The sequence below is a fragment of the Grosmannia clavigera genome (assembly GCF_000143105.1).
Source record: "Grosmannia clavigera kw1407 unplaced genomic scaffold GCSC_140, whole genome shotgun sequence".
Classification (NCBI taxonomy): domain Eukaryota; kingdom Fungi; phylum Ascomycota; class Sordariomycetes; order Ophiostomatales; family Ophiostomataceae; genus Leptographium; species Leptographium clavigerum.
The window spans coordinates 967,714-986,448 of record NW_014040801.1 but is presented as its reverse complement, the minus strand read 5'-3'; the positions used below and the strand labels follow the sequence as shown (position 1 = coordinate 986,448).

General features: G+C 54.0%; 4 protein-coding genes across 4 annotated transcripts; 1 reads left to right on the top strand and 3 right to left on the bottom strand.

The window, feature by feature from the left end:
• Positions 1-1,253: 1,253 nt before the first annotated feature.
• Positions 1,254-6,651, top strand: CMQ_1333 (glycoside hydrolase; the record flags this gene model as incomplete). The annotated part of the gene is made up of 7 exons (XM_014318412.1): positions 1,254-1,383; positions 1,439-1,627; positions 1,689-1,731; positions 1,797-1,984; positions 4,623-5,369; positions 5,544-5,578; positions 5,644-6,651. The coding sequence occupies 7 exons, from the start codon at positions 1,254-1,256 to the stop codon at positions 6,649-6,651; spliced, it is 2,340 nt and encodes a 779-aa protein (XP_014173887.1).
• Positions 6,652-7,836: 1,185 nt separating this feature from the next.
• On the bottom strand, positions 7,837-9,252 carry CMQ_391 (RNA polymerase 2 mediator complex component; the record flags this gene model as incomplete). The annotated part of the gene is made up of 1 exon (XM_014317470.1): positions 7,837-9,252. The coding sequence occupies one exon, from the start codon at positions 9,250-9,252 to the stop codon at positions 7,837-7,839; it is 1,416 nt and encodes a 471-aa protein (XP_014172945.1).
• Positions 9,253-9,996: 744 nt separating this feature from the next.
• Positions 9,997-10,790, bottom strand: CMQ_1187 (O-methyltransferase; the record flags this gene model as incomplete). Its single annotated transcript, XM_014318266.1, has 2 exons — positions 9,997-10,220; positions 10,304-10,790. The coding sequence occupies 2 exons, from the start codon at positions 10,788-10,790 to the stop codon at positions 9,997-9,999; spliced, it is 711 nt and encodes a 236-aa protein (XP_014173741.1).
• Positions 10,791-11,740: 950 nt separating this feature from the next.
• On the bottom strand, positions 11,741-17,998 carry CMQ_950 (serine/threonine-protein kinase; the record flags this gene model as incomplete). The annotated part of the gene is made up of 2 exons (XM_014318029.1): positions 11,741-17,440; positions 17,498-17,998. 2 exons carry the CDS (start codon positions 17,996-17,998, stop codon positions 11,741-11,743), a joined length of 6,201 nt encoding a protein of 2,066 aa, XP_014173504.1.
• Between the last annotated feature and the right edge of the window lie 737 nt (positions 17,999-18,735).

Genomic DNA, 18,735 nt, shown 5'->3' with positions numbered 1-18,735 from the left:
ACTTGAAGGACGCGGTTTGGGTTGTGGCAACAGAAACCAAGCCGAATCTGTATTTTGGGATAATCGGGAAGCCGATCAGCACCCGGGAGGTCACGTTGCGACGTACTTGTAAGAAGAAGGGGAATTTGGGAATTCCACTGTACTTTTTCCCTTCTTCTCGCGCTAAAAGGGCGAAAACGACCCGGTAAACAGGAGGCTACGGTCCCAGCGGCGGCTGTAGCAAGGATTAGTCCCGCCTATTTAGCCCCCGCTGCAGCTCCTTGCGCAGTCATTCTGGTGTTGGGTTCAGCCGCTAATGCAATGTAGGCAAATTTGCGCAGTATGTAAAAGCATCTTATCTGCCCAGGACTATTGGGCGCAGCATTTTCTCAGCTGTGTGAAGCATCACTTGCTATGCAGGTTGCAGATCTGGGACGCATGTCTTGCCTGGATCATAACGAGACGACCCCCGGTGGATTTACAGCCTCCCCATCAGCTATCCGTGTGCCTGGTTGTTCTGCTATCTATGCACGCTGCTGCAGGCTTGCCATGAGACAATGTCAGAACCCTATAGCCCAGCGTCCATCCGGGAAGCAGGACGACTATGAAATATGGATTGAGGCCTCACGATTTCATAATAATAACAAAAAGCAAATAAAGCAAATAAACTAGGGCAGAGGAGAGAGGACTGATAACGTTTGGTCTCGCGCTGGCAGGTTTAATGTAGCAACGGCTTCCAACAATCAAGGTATGGACACTATCAGACCCTCGACCGGCTACCGGCGCTCTAGCCCGGCCTGTTAGTCTGGCCCGTCTCTTACTTGCTATATGCTATGGCGTGGCCTGATGTCGGGAAATCCGAGACAGTGCCCAGAATCTGTCAAGTAAGGGAGTTGTAGCAACCTGATAAAAAGACCGGGGGCGACATTGACTACTATGAGTTCGAGGATCAATCATCTAGCTGCAAGAGCTTGTGGGGGCTGCAGCTAGTGGGACGCGAGGGATCGAGTGTCGATGCTGCATGCGTCTCCACTGTCTCAGTCTAGCAGACACTGCTCTTGGAATTGAGACCACTCCGGAGATTTTTCTTGTGAGGATCTCTTTAAAGCAGTATATAAAAACGGAATCCGGCAGCTTGCTATTATATTTCTCTCAGAGCGTTTGCGTGTGTTCTTCTCGGCACATATATCGATATTGACGAGCTTGCCCCCAACTTCAGCCCGTCTGGATGACCACGCTGTAGCAGCTGTATGTGGTGCCCCAACAACGTCTGCATGATGGGATCCCAACTCCCCCACGGCATTGCATCTGTGGTCGCTGGTGTGCTGTTTTACAGCTTCATCAACTTGTTCGCCGTTCTTGTTGTCATCTGGTTGACATGGGGACATAACGAAAGACTGACTTGTACTGTCCACCCATGCTTTCTCATTCTTTCTGGCACTTGATCTGACTCTTCTAGACGTTGCTTGCCTATCGTACCTCGTCTGTCTTGCCATTGTCGCATCAATAATACAGCAATTTCACGACGCACTGTACTGGAAAGATGTCGTCGAGACGCAGTTTAAGAACTTGAAGCTACACCCGGACAATTCACAGCTGGTTATCGCCAACAGTCCGGCTGGTCTCGACCTGGGACTGTTTTACATCCGTGCGATATGTCTGCTTTCCAAAAACGGAGTCGTGCCCTGAGCTAATTATTGTTGTTACAGAATTCTATGTGTATAACTCAGCGTCCCTCTTGGCCATGTCTTGGTACGTCACTTTGTGTGGCGTTATAGGTGTCTGCTTGAATTACGTGGGTGCTAACGTATCGCCAGGTCGATTCAGCTATCGCAAAAAGTGTTTGGCCTGGCAAAAAGCGAACGTTCGAGGCGGGCATTCAGCCAGATTGACCACTTTGGAAAGGCCTTCGCGCTTGCCTTTCCCATCATTACAATCTCATGTCTCAGTGTGAAGGCCGTCAAAAAAAATCGTATAGGTTTCATCATATTGGCCGACATCCCTAGTAAGCCCGCAGTAGGTAGGGCTGAGCGAGATAGACAGAAAGCAAAACTGACAGAGCGCCAGTGATGATGGGCCTAACTACTTGCTGCGTTCTATTACTCTCCATCATCGTCAAGTACATCAAATCTCGACGGCAATTTCTCGTCTGGAGCAGTAGTCATGAAGACCCAAAGTTGGGGTCTCACGGCTGCACCACATCGGGTGAAAGCAGCCCGGCCGAACGTCCACAGACGAAGCAGATCTACGACCGGTGGCTGCTCGTTCGCTTTTCAGTTACGTTTGTGATGCTCATGTGAGAGACCCTCAGCTCCGTCACAAGCCGTCAATCTTTTATAACTGACCTGAGAAGGGTACTCCAGGTCGCCAATATTATCTTCCAGGTCACTTCAATCCAACACAGCAAAAAAGATGCAACAGCCACGAAGCCTGATTTGAGCAGCAGCCACGCTCGATCCATCTTCATTCTCTTCATGCCAGGGGTCTCGCCTGGTTTGCTGTTGTTCATTGTGTTCGGCTTAGCGAAAACATACCGAGAACACATTTACATGTTGGTGGTGCCAAAGCGGTGGCAGCGTCCGTTGTCGGACCCAGAGGAAGCTCTGCAGAGCACCTCACAGACTGGCTCGCTTCCAATACAACAGCGGGCCGATGATAGTGTGGCTACCTTAAATGGAATATACACGCCAGGAAAGGATATCTTGCTGGAGAGCTCACTTGAGGTGATCAGCTTGCATGTACTGAGCGAAGGAGGCACTGATGGGCCCAATGACAAGCTGCGACTGCTTCTTTGACAATAAAATCTCTAATAGACTGTATTATGAGCCCTTACAAATATATTTCGGCCTAGCCGACCTCGTTGCCGTGAGTTGTGTTCTGAAAAAGGGGGACACAGATTGATGCATGTAGTGTAACTTTGGCGTAGATTTTACTGAAATTTTATTCTACGTTTCTAACTATCACTTCATAATGGACCAAGTAAAAGCAATGCGCCATTGCTTAACGACAGGCATACATACTGCAAACAACACGAGGATGAGTAACTATGGAGAGTCCTACCCCTTTAAAGAATATATCGCATCTCTTAGTAACAACCTCCATGGAGCTAGATTCTTATACGCGAAGTTATGGTAAACTGAGTTGTCACATAATGGCTCATATCGACGATAATTGGGGATCATACTTCTATCAATAATCGACAGAAACATCGCAATTTCGAAGTTTCAACCGGGAAAGATCTCAACGGGGAAAGATTAATTAACGTTGTGTAATACTGTCTGATCACCGGTTTGATTGCTCTCTACTCCGTACTTGGCAGGCACGAGCAAGGAAGCTTACGAACATGCAGTACGAGTAAATCGGTTGTTTCTTTCCCTTTCTGATATGAAAACTCAAGCTTATTTCCCCCCCCCCCCCCAAAAAAAAAAAAAATGCAATCGTCGCTTGCACACAGTTCCCAAACTCCATTTGATCCCGTCTCATAAAAAAGCCATTATCATGTCATCGCCGATAGCACCAAGCCTGCCAACAAGAAGACGAACGCAACCAGTCAGTCAAGCTCAGCTTAAGGGCAATCCGCCAGGTAAAGCCATATTTCCTTCTTCTATGGTCAACGCCCAAACCGAGCTGAACTCCGAACGACGTGTCTCGACCAAGTTGACCACCAACTTGGAAGTTTGAGAGGAGGAATTGGGATTGAACTTGGAGCAGGAATTGGAGTCGAGGTAAGTCTCAGGCAATGCGACTAAGCTTTATGGCAACGTTTCGCTAGTTCTACCTTGGGCTTTCGTACGTTACGTTAGTCGTTTTGTGCTAATATTCTGCTCCATACTCTGGATCGCTCCGTATTTATGATAGGGCCCCCGCTATAGTTTATCGGAAATTGGCGGCTCTACTCTGTACAGAGTATGTATCTTACCACTATATGGGGAGAGCATCTAACAAGTAGAAAAACAATTCGTGCCTACTCCGTATACCTTGTTATAACCCCGGTACTCCGTACTTTCCGAGAACACCATGCTAACAGACATCCTATCGTTGTCTCCACCCCATTTGGTACGTCGTATTCTACACATAAGTTGCTCAAGTCGTCTACACGTGAAAGGATGAAAGGCGATGATCGCGCAACGTTGCTAAGACAAGAAAGTTGCGTAGGTGTAAGCTGTAAATAATGCAATAGTATATATAAACGTTCCTGTACCAGGGCAGACAAGAGCGGGCTCGATATAGGCCTACTCAACACGCCGCTCTATCTAGAAGATACGCTGCACAATGAAAAGCTTGGCGGCGCTGGTTTGTGGCCTTATCGGTTTGTGTGCTATACAACCACATATCAGCCGCCCAACTGCTAATCGATCTCACAGGCCTGGTTTCTGCCAGTACCTTTCTGCCGGGAATACCCACTGTCCCTTTTCAAAAGCAAAATGGGAGCTTTAGTCTCAGCCACGTCAGACAAATCGTTGTAGATTGGCGATATGCTTCTTCGGTTAATGAAGCTGGAGAGACTCTGATACCGCCAACGTTGTTTGCATTTGCTTCAATATTTGCGAATGATTTGGAGCCAACACTTGGCATATCAGCACAAACAACTTTAGGATCAAGCTTCTCTGCTACAGGCAACATTTTCCTAACACTCGATTCAGAGGGCGAGTACCTTGACGCGACCGGGAAACAAAGCTCCGAGGCTTACAAACTTATCACCAGCCCATCCGGTATCACCATCATCGGCGCATCACCGCTTGGCGTTTGGTGGGGAACACGGACCATCCTCCAGCAAGCACTACTCTCGCTTGCCGAGTCGGGCGTGCCATCCATTCCGTATGGGTCCGGTCTCGACATCCCCGGATGGGCCATACGCGGAATGATGCTCGACGAGGGCCGGCACTATCATCCACCCGAGTTCATTATCGAGCTGTGTAGCTACATGTCCTTCTTTAAACAGAACACTCTTCAACTGCATCTGAGCGACAACTTGTACCACAATCCGAACTACACAGAAGAGCAATCAAACGAACTGTACGCGCGATTCCGGTTATGGAGTGAGGAATCTGCTGTGGCAGGGCTCAATCTTCATGCGAATGAATCCTACGATCGAGCAACTTTCGATACCATCCAGACAAAGTGTGCATCGCGCGGTGTGACCGTCATCCCGGAGATCGAGGCTCCCGGGCATGCTCTTGTGATTACTCAATGGAAGCCCGAGCTTGGCCTAGACACAGACTCCAGTCAGTTGAATATCTCGCACCCAGAGGCTATCCCGACCATGAAGACTATCTGGGAGACCTTCCTCCCATGGTTCCACCTGAAGACTGTTTCTATCGGCGCGGACGAATACAAAGGCCCCGAGGCTGCCTACAACAACTTTGTAAACTCCATGGACGGATTTATTGGTACAAACGGCAACAAATCTATCCGTATATGGGGAACATTCCCACCGATCTGGTATGTTTGACACGAAAGCAGTTAAGTAAAGGCGTTCCAGTGCTAACTTCTTTATAGTAAGTCGAATTATGTGGTAGGAAGTACTGCAAGCTTGCGGGCTGTGTGCTAACGTATCGCATCAGACAACTCGACCTGGACAAACGTATACCAGAACGTGGTACGCGCATTTGCATAGCAAAGCAAGTTGCCCATTGTGATATGCGCTAATCTGAAAAATCACAGTCTGTACAACATTGGTACTACGGCGCAGATAATCCTTACACCGACTACATCCTAAACAACTACTCCGTGGTCAATTCGAACGACGATTTCTACGTTGTGAACAAATGGTCACACCCAGGAGGCTACCCCAACGCTGTCAATTTAACAAGGACTTTTCACGGCTCTCCAGACGGCACCTACTGGAGGCCCAACATTTTTGACCAGAAGAATGCATCGGATAACCCAGTTTTGTCAAGCCCATATGTACTGGGCTCTATCGTGCCGTTATGGAACGATTACGGGGCTAACGCATCCGTGTATTCCGAGGCTTACTATGCCTGGCGTGAGGGCATTCCCGCACTTGCTGACAAACAATGGGGAGGGAACGTGAGCGAGGCAAACTTTACGGGTCTCTTTGCCGCATTGCAGCCCAAAACGCCTGGGCAAAATCTGGAGCGCACAATTCCCTCCAAGTCTGATACGATCTTCAACTACGAGCTCGATGGCCTTCGAAACTCGAGCTTCATCCCCGACAGTTCCCCTAACAATTACACAGCTCATACAACCTGTACTGTTGGCAAAGACGGTTCGATGACAGCACTTGCTGTCTCGGAAAGCCGCAGTGTCACAACTCCGCTAGACTCCAAGGGTCGCAACTACACCTTGTCACTATCGCTACGTGTTGATTCGCTGACAGACCCGACCAATGCAACGCTCTTAACTGGACGAGATTCCATCCTCATGCTTACGCCGAACATCACTCTGTTTGCCGGTGGTAACTACTTTCGTCTGAATGCTACGGTACCCCAGGGTGAATGGTTTCGACTGGATTTGGTCGGGCGTGGAAACCGTACGTTTGCAGCTCTGAACGGTGGCGCAGAAATGCAATTCCTCACGATTATGGGCATAAATGGGGTGTATCACCACTGGGCTGAAATCGCCATCGAAGCACCGCTGAGAAAACTGGGGGGCTCAAACTGCAACTGGACCGGGCTGTTCGGTGGGATGTCTTTGAAGTCGACAGCTTAAACACCAAGGAGGCATGAAGGCAGACTTTGCGGGATGTTTGTGCCCGTCTATTCGCTCAAAGGAAATAGGCTACAACAACGACGAATCTCAGTTATATGTATCGAATAGTAATCTGTTTGGCTTGTCAGCATATGCTCTCCAAAATTTAACATGTAAACTACTATAAACGCTTTCTTTCCTCAGTAATATTCGATAGTCAAGGTAAGTACCTTTTGGAATACATACCAATCTCGAAGATCCTGAGCAGCACGGAAGATTGTCTCTGGATGGGGTGGATCGACCCAATCGAAGTCGATTACGTGTCTGCCCCAAATTCCCGCCAGCTGCAGAATCACCGAGTCAAGCGGACGGGGATGGAAGATCATCTGTCTAGAGAGTCCGGAGTCGACGACTTAAACAACATTGGAAATTCTGAGACTGGTCTCTGCAATGTCAGTTTGGCCTCACTTGCAAGATCATGTAAAGCAAATACTCTGAAGTCCTTTCGGCTGGCTGCAACGCCCTTCAGTAATCCCATCAGGACGTCGAGATCGGTAGTCCTCTCGTGGGCTTCATCTATGATGATGCATGCATACGCTGATAGGTTCTTGTCGAACGTTTTGGGAACTTGTTTTGCGAAAGACGGATTATTCTTGAACTTTTCAACACGAGCAATAGCCGTCATGCTCTCAGAGCTGTTTACGAACTGTACTGGGGCGAGTACATCTGTTATCCAATTCTCCTTCTTGACCATGTCCTTCAATAAAATGTTTCTAGCGTCTTTAATATGCCTTTTGACGCTGGCGCCAGAATCCTTGTTGTCGTCGTCCATCCACCTCTTCGGTAGCCAGAAATCTATCGGTTGACTCTTCCTCCCATTTTTGCAGCGAGTCTTCTAAGTTTGAACTTCTTAAATGACTGAACTCCCCATAAAAATGGAATGTCCCGCCAGTCCCGTGCCAGCGAACTGGACGATCCTGGACTCAAAGCCCTTCATTCATTTTCAAGACTGAAGGAATGGCACGCTTTCTAAGAGGAAAGCTGAAATAATTGACAGTTTAGGCCGGATTTCATTTGTATATTGTTTAAGTAATACTGGCATACGCTCAAAGGTCAGAATCTATTCGCTTGGGAAAGTGTCAGGACAATAGCTGCAACTCTTGTACTCTGTACATACCGCCCCTCTCGACAGCCAAGTGTCCTCGCTCAGTCCACGGCCACGCCTTCGCTGTCACTCTCCCACCGCCGCACGCGGTCGTCGCCAAAGGTTGACGCCATGAGGGCACGAATGAACTCGTCAATGTCGGCGGCGCTGGACTCGGCGAAGAAGCGCTCAAAGTCCTGGCGGTGGGCCAGCTGGCCTGGCCGGTCGGCTGTCTCGGCACAGCACTGCTCCCAGTCGGCGGCTGAGCGAGCGTTCCAGATTGCCTGGCGTGTCGTGCACATGATGTTGCCCGGACATGGATACCAGCCGCGCTGTAGGATTCCGTAGATGGCCTCGATGGCGCTAGCGACCATCCAGGCGCGGCGGATGCTCTCGCTGAGGATCCAGAGGTACCATGGATGTTGCTCGACCGCGGTGAGCAGGCCGTCGCTCTGCAGCCAGGCCACTCCCAGGCTTAGGCGGGCGCTCTCGATCAGCTGGCCGGCCCAGCGGCTCAGCACGGCCTGGCGGCCCTCAGCTAGGTGGCGCGCCCGGATGTCTCCGTCGAACAGGCTGATGGTCTGGTAGACCACCAGAGCGTGTGTGCGGGCCAGCTGCTCGAGCAGGCCGGGTGCAGCAGCATCAGCAGCTGTCGGTGGTGCAGACGAAGAGGACGTTGTGCGAGGGGTCGCGGTCGGAGAGAATCCAGAAGCACTCTCGTTGACATGATAGACTCCCCCATCAGCCAGGGCCACGCCGTTGTCTGACAGCAGATGGCTGGCCTGGTCCTCGACGATCTGCAGCACCATGTCGGCCGTCACCTCGGTCCGGTACACGTAGCTTGTCAGCGTCGTAAAGGCCACTTGCACGCAGCCGGGCTGCTGCACCCGGTACAGATAAGGATGGATAAAGGGACAGCTTCCCGTGGCCACCCAGCGCATCAGCCACTGCTGGATCTTGACGATATGTCCGCGGATCGGCTCCATGTCGTACGCTGACGGAATCGGTTCCGGCCGGCGGTCGATCTTCCACGTCTCGGGCGCGAGAAACCACAGCACCGGCCATCGTGGCGGTATCGTGGGGGATTGTGGCAAGTAGAGTGACGGAAGAGACGTAAGAGATGGCAAGGATGGCTGTGGCGACTGTTCCAGCTGCGACGACAGCAACGGCAGACCGGTAGCCCCAAGAGCCAGCCGTAGCTGTAGAAACTTATCGGCGGATACCGATAGCGGCATGTTTAGAAAGTCTCCTAGCATGATATTGTGGTTTCCATCGTCTCCTAAAAGGCTGCCTTGTTCTGGCACTGACTGCTCGCCAAAAGCCTCCTCTACAGCCACAAATCCGCACAGTTTGGCAGGGGGATATTCGCAGTCCTGATGTCGGTCCTGGCATCGGTGGCACGCCGGCCGCTCCTTTCCGCAGCGGCGCTTCGATCGTGCACACGCTCGGCATGCGTTCCTTTCTGCCATTCCGGACATGATTTGGCTAACATGCGCTGCTGTTGTCGCTGCTGTGCTGCTGCAGCTCTAGTCAGCCTGCATTTGTCATTCACTAGGTCTTTTGCGGGCGCTAAGCCTTTGTGGACAGTCCCCGCAACTCGCCATCTACACGCCCAAAGCTTAGCTAAGCCAGCCAACCCGTTCCCATCACCGGTGGTGGCACCAACTTCGGCAATGCCATCACCGGGAGCTTTGGCCTGGTTGGGGCTTCCACGTCATTATTGCTAAGTACCATATACCTGGCTGACTGTCTGCGGCTTGTGCAATACGTGTCGACAAACCCCGTCAACCTATCGGGCCATCCATTCGTCACCCAGCGGCCGAACTACGACCTTACAAAGCTCAACGGCACGTACACATTTCTGCTCATCGCCGACGGCGTCAAGCCCGACGATATGCTTCCTTTTGATGAAAGTGCGTCCCTGATCCGTTTGCTCTCAAAAGCCGAAGCGGAATGGAGAGACCCGGATACGCTGATATATGATGAAAAGTACGCCTTCTTGGGCAGATTCATCGTCTTGGAAGCTTCCCAGGAGGCCAGAATTACCACCGTCGACCTGTCTATGCTTCCTGGGACGTCTCCAAGCTAGCCGGGGAGCAGACGAAAAAGCACCTGCTCGAGGGCCTGACCAGGGCTGGTAACCGTGTTTAGTCACGCAGGGTCTAGCAATTGCATAGTTCATGCAAATCAACTGCTGCTATTCAAACTGCATTCCGGCTGCTCTATGTTGCATCCCCGCCTCCTGCAGGAAGGTACACGCTGATTTCGAGCCCACCCTTGAACGGCACCGTCATGTTGCTGAAGCCGCTGTCTGTTGCCCGAATGTAGTCAAGATATTCCTTGTACTTGGCAGCCGAGCTGATGGTGTTGTCGGTGATGACGACAGCGCCATATCGCAGTTTCGGCTGCACGATCTTGAGCGTAGGCAACGCCATGGGCGTCCAAACTGGGGTTTTAGCAGCGATTAGCAGGAGCCTCTAAGAAAAAAGGGAGATCAAAACAGAAACAGGAGCACCCAGGCCATCTTACTGTCCAGCAGCAACATGTCGGCCTTATCGAGATCCGTCCGCAGCGTCTCGCGCAGGTCGCCCTCGCGCAGCTCGATGACGTCGGCCACAGTATCGCCACACTGCCGCCAGTGCTCGCGCGCCCGTGCTGCTTTGGTCGGCTCGTGCTCTGTGCCAATCACGCGGGCACGGCTTCCACGGCTTCCACTGCTGTTGATGGCCGCGTTCGCCGCTGCGGCCAGAGCCAGATAGATCGTGCTGACGCCAAACGAGGTGCCGGCCTCGACGATCGTCGTGGCCCCAGTCGCCCGCGCCAGCTGGTACACGTAGTGCGCCTTGTTCTCGTCCAGGGCGATGAACTTGTCGCGCATCAACCTGCCCGTCGCCGGGCCGTTACTCATGTCGTCCTTGGCAAGGGCCGCCTCCTGCTCCAGCGACTCGGCGTGCAGCCGCGACAGCAGCTCGCGGACGTGCGGAGAAACACCCTGCAGCGCGTTCGGCACAGACATCGAACCAGTACGGCCTCGCTCGGATTTTGTATGAGTTTGTGCTGTGATGCGCCCGTTCAACTACTGTCACTAAGAAAAGGAGGAACATCTGCACGGGATCGTTGTTCACACGGAAGGAGCGGAGAGGCTTTGTCATCTGGACGGCCGCACCTACCGCCATAATCCACCAAACACCGGTGTCTAACCTAAGCCATACTGAGCGCACCCAAGCATAACGTTTAGTCACAGAAACAAATGTACTGCTTTTACCAATCTTGTTTTCTTTTTTTTCTTCTCCGGTTTACTATTTTCCTTTTTTTTTGCCTGGCCGACTAGCTCCCTATTTCTTTTCACTTAACCGTAACAAGAGTAAAACCATCGGCAGTTAATATATAGCAGATAGACCTGTGTGCTATTGCGGTGCCCGAGGACAAATTTGACCGCGCGAAAATGGGCAGTGAAAGAGCTGCCGTCAGGGCTGCTTTGTTGAAGAGCGAGTGTGGATGTTATATTGCGAGTCTAGAAGACTCACGAGTGGTAAAAGAAAAACAAAGTTTGGTCTGCAGACATGAGGCACAAATCGGCCATTTCCAGGCCACCCTTTCCATCGTGAACGCTGAGGCGAATGCTTCGGTCTCGCTTGTCGTAGATTATGCAAGTCCGAAACGCCTGTCAAGCCCTTCGTGCCGTCGTGCAAAGAGCCGAAAAATCAAGGGAAAAAGCACCATACTAGACAAATGAAAAAAAAGGTATATGCACACAGAAGGTGGTAAAACATATGAAATGGACGGGGAAGGGAAAAAAAGTAGCATGATGTGCAAATCTTTGCATCGCATCCAGGAACTCCTCGCTGTAATAAATTCACGAAAAATCAATGTTCACTTTCTGCCCGCTGAGGGCATTGCCTTTTGTGATTGTCGCGGATGTGGTGTGAAAGAGCGAGCTCCCGGGACAAGCAAGCGGGTCCAGGCTTAGATAAAACCATCAGGCGTCTGTTCTTCCAGGTCCACGATTTTAGACGACGGCCGAGGCGTCGGATCTTGGTCTTCAACACTGGCATCCAGCGTCCCACCAAGCCTGTCTGTCGCCTTGGGCGTCTCGTCGTCTGCCATGCCGTCAATAGCTGCTTTTTCTGCGGCCACTGCACCGATCACGTTGATTTGCTCGGGAGGCGTCTGTGCCACCGGCACGTCTTCAATCTCGTCGAAGTCTTCCACAGCAACCTCAGCCAAGTCGATTTCACCAGTCCCGCTGTTGTCCAGCTCACCTGTAGCAACAGCAGCCGCAGCTGTCTGGTCTACTTCTTCGATCCGGCGAAATTTCACCGTCGGCCTCGCAGTCTGCGCCGAAGAATTCATCGTCCCCGTCTTGATGTTCTCCGAGCCGTGGAGGATGACACTGTCGTGGCTGTTGGCTCGCATCATCTCAATGCCCAGTTTGGACGACGGCAGTACCGACTTGCTGCGAAAGTGCTGTCTTGACGACTGCCGCCCGCCAACGCTGCTAGGACTGCCGCTGCTTGAGCTGCCGCTGCTGACTGCGCTGCTGTTCGTGCCCAGACCAAGCTCGTCATCTTCGTCGTCGGCCGAATCCACGCTGCCATCGTGCCGCCTCTTCTCGATGGCCTCCCGCTTGGCTCGCAGCTTCTCTAGCGAGCGCTGGGGCACCGGCACCGGCACAGGTGCGTGCAATGCCATCGAATCCGGCACCGAGACCAACTTCTGCCCCGGCTGGGCAACAACGGGGCTAGCAGAGGTGCTGGCTGAGACAAAGCGCTGTGCCGACAGCGATACCGACTGTACCGGGCCTGGGCCGGGATTTGCTGCAGTAGCAAGCGGTGACAGAGGTTGCAGCCGTGTCGGATCACTTGGGCCCAGCATATTGTCATCCTGCGAGATACCCAGCCCGCCTTCGTCCCATTCACCAGTAGTTGCTTTACGCCCAATCACAATCGGGATATCGTCAGTGCTCACTGACTCCGAATCTCCAAACAGGCTTGATCCAATAGAGTCCTCCCGGCTGGAGCCCCGGAAGCTGTTGGTGGTCCGGTTTGCTGACACCGAAGAGACCGAAGTTGGGCTGTCTTCGAGCCGAATGCTCTCCTGCCGCAAGCTAGACGGAATCGGGTGGCCCAAAGCCGACGAAGAGGGCAGCGTCATGTTCTGACACGAAGCAGGCGGCTTCCAATGGCAGAGACTGCCCAGAACCTCAGTCAACTTCGACGAGCTGATTGGCTTCTCGATCAACGAATCAAAGTGTTGCCGTGCTTGCAGCTCCTTCAGATAGGCCGTAATCGCCACAAGCGGCGTGTGCGAGTTAGTGTTGTTTGTATCCCGGATCATGCGGGCCACATCGGCGCCGCTGATCTGCGGCAGCTTGTACTCCATGAAGATGACGTCAAACTTGATGTCGCTCATGGCGTAACGGACAGCTTCTGGGCCACTCGCGGCTGAAATCGTCCGACACCGCAGCTTCTCCAGCAGCTTTTCCATCACCATTCTCGACACCGGATGATCTTCGCAGATGAGAACGTCCAGAGGCCGAAACACTGGCCCACTGTCGATCGCAATCTGCGACATGCGACGCGAGCTCTGGCGGCGTCGCTGCACACGCAGAAGCAGCGCATTTGCTTTGTCCCCCTCGTTGTCGGAAGACGAGGGTGACATGTCGAAGACCTGGCTGCGGCGGTTTCGGTGGTTGAGGATATCTGCCGCAATCGGGCTTCCTTCCTGGGAGCCCACCGTCAACGAGCGCGAACGCGTAGCTGGGTTGCTCGTCTGACGTGGTGTCGTCACCGTCTTCTGTGGCGATTGTGGCAGCGGCGGAAACGGGCCGCGGGGTTTGCCGGCTGGAGAAGGGCTCATTGCAGCAGAAGCCGCCTTCTGGAGGCTCGGCGGGACGCGGGGCACTTCAATGTAACCGGCAGCAGACTGCATCGAGCTGCTCGTGCTGGACTGCTGAAGTGTGCTCGGCGGGTTGTTGTTGGAAACTTTTCGTCGGCTGTCAGGTCCTGCGTGAAACGACACCAACAACGGCGATGACGGCTGCGAAGCCCTGCTAGGAGACGAAGCCGCCTGGCTGAGGTTGGACGGCGACTGCGGCCGCTGCGATGCTTTCGCATTCGACATTGTCCTCTGAATTTGCTGGTTGGCTGGCGCCGACAGGACTGGACTTCCCTCGAGCGCCGGTCCGGGCGACGATATCGAAGTAGTTCCGCCGGGGCTCAACGCCGGCTGCTGCTTGTTCTGCGCAGCCAGGGCCTCGGCCCGGAGCTTTTGGATCACATCCTTGTTTGCCTTCTCCAGCACTGGCAGGTTTTTGAAGGCGAAATTGCCAAAATCATCTATCACGACCGGCTCACTTAAGCGTCGGCTTTTCAAGTCACGCACATGTGGAGGAATGTGCAGCGGCATCAGCCCGCGCTTCGTCGAGTTCGCCTGTGTCCGCACACGAGACAGGGCATCATGCGGTCGATCAGCATAGTCGCTGTTCACCCCGCCCGAGGACGCCGACTGGTCCTCGACCTCCTCCGTGAAAGACTGCAGCGTGGCACCCCTGGCGTCAAAGTACTCCGTGTCTTCGGGGTTCTCCAGAAGAGGCACAAACTGCGCTTCATCCTGCAGAAGGGAGTCCCAGTTGACATCCTTAAACCATACATGGCTGCGAATCTCCTCGCCACCAGACGCATACTTCTCATCATGGTTGGCCCCGAGGCGGTCGCGCGGGTCCATGCAGAGCAACTTGTTGATCAGATCCTTCGCTTCTGGAGACACTTCGTCGTCCATCTCCTCCGGCCAGTGGATCCGGCGAGCCAGTATGTTCTCAAATACCCGCTCAGCTTCGCCGGCATTGAAGGGAGGAATGCCGTACAGCAGCTCAAACATGATGCAGCCCACCGACCACCAATCGCTCGTCTCATCTTGAGGCTCGCCCCGGATGGTCTCGGGCGCCAGATAATCGGGCGTGCCTACGAAACGGCGGTTCGTGTCTTCCGGGTCAAACAGGGCCCAGTTGGGAGGTGGCATGCCCGCCAGTGGGGGAGTTCCTTTCCCTCCTTGGTCCGGGCCACTGCTTCCGTAGGTCATCATCGGCTGCAGAGATGGCAGGTCCGGCGACCCGTAACTATCGCCCTCGCTTCCCTCTCCATGGGGTGACTGTACCGTATGATGAGGCATAGATGTGACATCGTTGAGCGACAAGTTGCTAATCATGTGGCTCAGTGACTCGCTGCCACCACTATCGCTTCGATGTCCCGACAAGAGTCGGTTTTCGGGGGGGGCGTTGCCTAGATTAAAGTATGAGGGTTGGCCACAGCTGCCAATAGCGTCGCTTGGTGTCATTAAGGGTGTGCCACCGGGCGACTGGGCGTGGACTCCGTGAAGATCGAGCGACGTTGATCGAGACGAGTTGATCGACGTTGACCGGGCGAACGGGCCCTGCTTCAGAAGATCTGGCACAGGCTCATTTGTGGCGCTGTTAAGGGCGCGCTTTTGGCGACCAACGAGACCCATGCGCGACAGGCCGAAATCAGTAAGCTTTAGGTGGCCTTTTTGGTCAATAAGCAGGTTGTCGGGCTTCAGATCTCGGTGGACGATACCGCGACCATGCAGATGCTCGACACCAAGAACGACTTCCCCCAAGTACCGCTTCACCCAATCCTCCGGTAGGCAGCCCAGCACCTTGATGAGGGAAGCGCAGTCGCCACCGCTCAGGTATTCCATCACCAGGTACAGGTAGTCTTTACTCGAAAAGGTCCAGTACAGCTTCGCAACAAAGTCGCTCTCGCCCTGCCACATCATGATTGCACGCTCGGCCTTGACATTGGTGACCTGGTTCTTGGCAACCATGTCGGCCTTCTTCAACACCTTGATGGCGAAGTACTCGCCCGTGGACTTCTTTTTAGATAAATATACACTGCCAAAGGCACCTTTGCTGATTGGCTTGATCACCTCAAAGTCTTTGATCGACGGGGGGACGGCACGTGCCATTGGCGGTGCTCCTACAGCGTTCAGTCTCGGTGACGGGGGAGGCCGGGTAGATACCTCGCCCGATGCAGACACCGAGATAGATGATTGTCGCCGATGATGGTGCAAATAGTGATGCGACGGCTGGGGTTGGTACTGGCTGATGAGATATGGTGATCCAAATTCGCTGCTCGGTAGCATCGGTGAAGCTTCGGGAGACACGACGCCTTCCGGCGGGTATGTGAGATTGCGCGGCTTATTAATTCTCAGAGGCGAGGACGGGGTCTGGGCCGCAGTGCGAGACGGTGATTCCTGTCGGTGAGGAGAAATGGCTCCGGGCAGAATAAGGCTTCGGCGGTGGTGCTGTCTTGAGCTTGCCTGGCGGCGAAGGTCGCCAAATTCGGAGATAGGCGACTCGGTACGAGGAGGCGGTCGTGAAACAACTGATGAAGACCGTATGCTGCCGTCACTGTCACCTGCATCGCTCTCGAGGAGCATCGATCCACGCCGCGAATGGCGCTGAGCCGAGATGCATTTGGCACCGAGCGTGGATTTGGGTGTGGGACACTCCATAGGACTTGCCGACTTCTGCGACTCAGCAACCGATGAGCCTGCAGCTGAGGGCAACCTGCGGTTCTCAGGGTCGTCGCTGATCTTGGCCCTCTCGAGAGCCATAGCCAGCTTGGACGGGGCATCAAAAGAGCCGGTAAAGAAGGCCTCCTCGTTGTTGGCGGGGGTAGCAGCTCCGTCATAGTCGTCGTCGGCGACTTCGTCTCCTGCAGATTCGGTCGAGTCGCTCAAGCTGCCAGAAGCAATTTTGGCCGCTTTGCACATTGCATCGTCAATGCAGTCCTGCACAATGACAGAGAACTCGACACGGATACGTTCTGCGTACTCGATGATGCGGCGATGGCGGAGCACTGCTTCAACCTTTGCTTTTGCCACCTTTTCCGAATCCGCACAGAGTGCGGCGAGACCCTGCTCCTGCTCGAGTGTGTTTGTGCTCGGCGACTGCCATTGGGCGACCTGGGAGATGCGAGACTCGGACTGCGGAGACTGGGTGCGCAGCTCGCCCGGGTTTTGCGAAGACGACTCCTTGATGGCTGGCGTGCTGATCTCCATGGCAGTGTCGCAGAGGTCTAACAGCAGCTCGACAATTCTAGCCTGTGGTCTGCGAATGGCAAAGGAGCGGGCGCGCGCGTGGCCAAAGCCCGACGATGCCGAAGATCGGTCCCTGGAACGACCAGCGGCGGGTGATGGAGAAGATGTTGCCGAGGAAGAGGAGTTTGACGAGGGAGGCGGTCCGATTGGCAAGCCCTTGTACTCGGCCAAAAGCGCGGGTGGTGCGTCACCCGTCAGCGACCGGCTCTTTCGCGCCTCCAGGGCGTCGAGAACCTTGACAATAGCATGGCGGTGCTCGGTCAGATTGTCCTGGGCCATTTGCACCTCCATCTCGGCTGTGTGCTCCTGCAAGCACAGGTCGGTGTGCTTCTCGAACCACCAGGGAGGAATATGGCGTTCACATATTCGGCAGAGAACTGGCTGCGGGGCAGGCTGCATTCCGGGGTTGTCGAGTCCGGATTCGGCAAGTTGCGTGAGGTAGCTGGCGAGGATTTCGGCCCCAGATCCCAAGGAGTCGACGATGAGGCGCGGCAAGTCGATCTTAATCTCGCGTGGGGCCATCCAGGGACGGATCATCCACATAGTCTGTAGCAATGTCAGCAAACTGAAAGTTTATTGGTAGTGCAAGGTAGCCGGACATACATGACTCTCCCCACCCGAGCCCGTATCGTGGACCATGATGCCCTGGGCCTCAAGGTCGATTATATCAGGCGGGGCAGTGCCCGAAGGCTCGGCAGAGCGATCCGTCGGAAGTAGTTTTGACTTGGGACCCAGGGTCATGGCGAAGCGGACGATCTGGCTTTGGGAATCATCTTTCTTCATAGACTCGACAATGTCGGTAAATATAGTCTTGTTGTCACTAGCAATCAAGTCGGAAATGTGGGCGCCCTGGACGGCCTCGGGTTCGGAACCGAGCACATCATTCCAAGACGGACCGACCCAACGTATGGTGCCGTCGAGGTTGAGGTCCATGATGGCATTGAGCGTCTGCTCTGCGGCCTCACGCAAGTCATCTCTCTCTTCGCGGATGTCCTGGCTGAGAGAGCGCTGCATGTCGCTGGCGGTGTCTCCCCGGAGCGAGGACACGACCGGCGGGGAAAGTAGGCCGGGGTCCAGCTGCTGTGTCTGTGGCTGCGGCTCCATTATGGCTGTGGCAGGTCGGGGAGCCAGTGAATGGAGGCTTGAGCATCGGATGTTGCGGGGCGGATCGTGGTGCCGCTGATGTTGCTTGTGAACGCGTGATGTGATCTGCCCAGTTGTTTCGGAGCAGATGTCAGGATCAAAGGGCTTCTAATCGTGGGCTTCGAAGCCGCAGGATTCGTGTGCTAGCCTATCTCGCTGTCGGGAGAGTTATGGCGGAACAAAGGGAGGGAAGGAGTTCTTCGATGATAGCGAAAGCCAGTAAGCTTTAGGTGCTAGAAGTCCACACAATCGAGAGCGAGAGACGAAGGGGACGAACAGGTCCTGATTTGGCGGGCTGCCAAAGCTAGAACTCTGTGAGAGAGCGAGGCATGTCGATATGTTCTCAGAAGCGTTGGAGTCCAAGAACGTCTCGTACGCGCAAAGGGTGGACAGTCAGCGTAGGTTGCAATCCGGGAAGGTTGCTGCGCTCGTTTGGCTCGCCGCTTTTTTATTTTGTGCTCTCCGTTCCGGAGAGCGGAAAGCAGGACAGGCCGCAGGACAAGATTATGTCTGGCTGGCTCTGTGCCCAACACTGGCTATGGCAGCATTCGCACGATTCCCTTCTCGGTGGCAGCGGAACGCGGGACAGAGCAGCGCAACGCTAGTGTGAAGAGCCGTTGACGGAGACTGAGGGTGGCGGTAGGCAGTGCTGGCTAAAGGACGCAATTGAGAATGGAGGATGTTCGACGTCGGCAGAC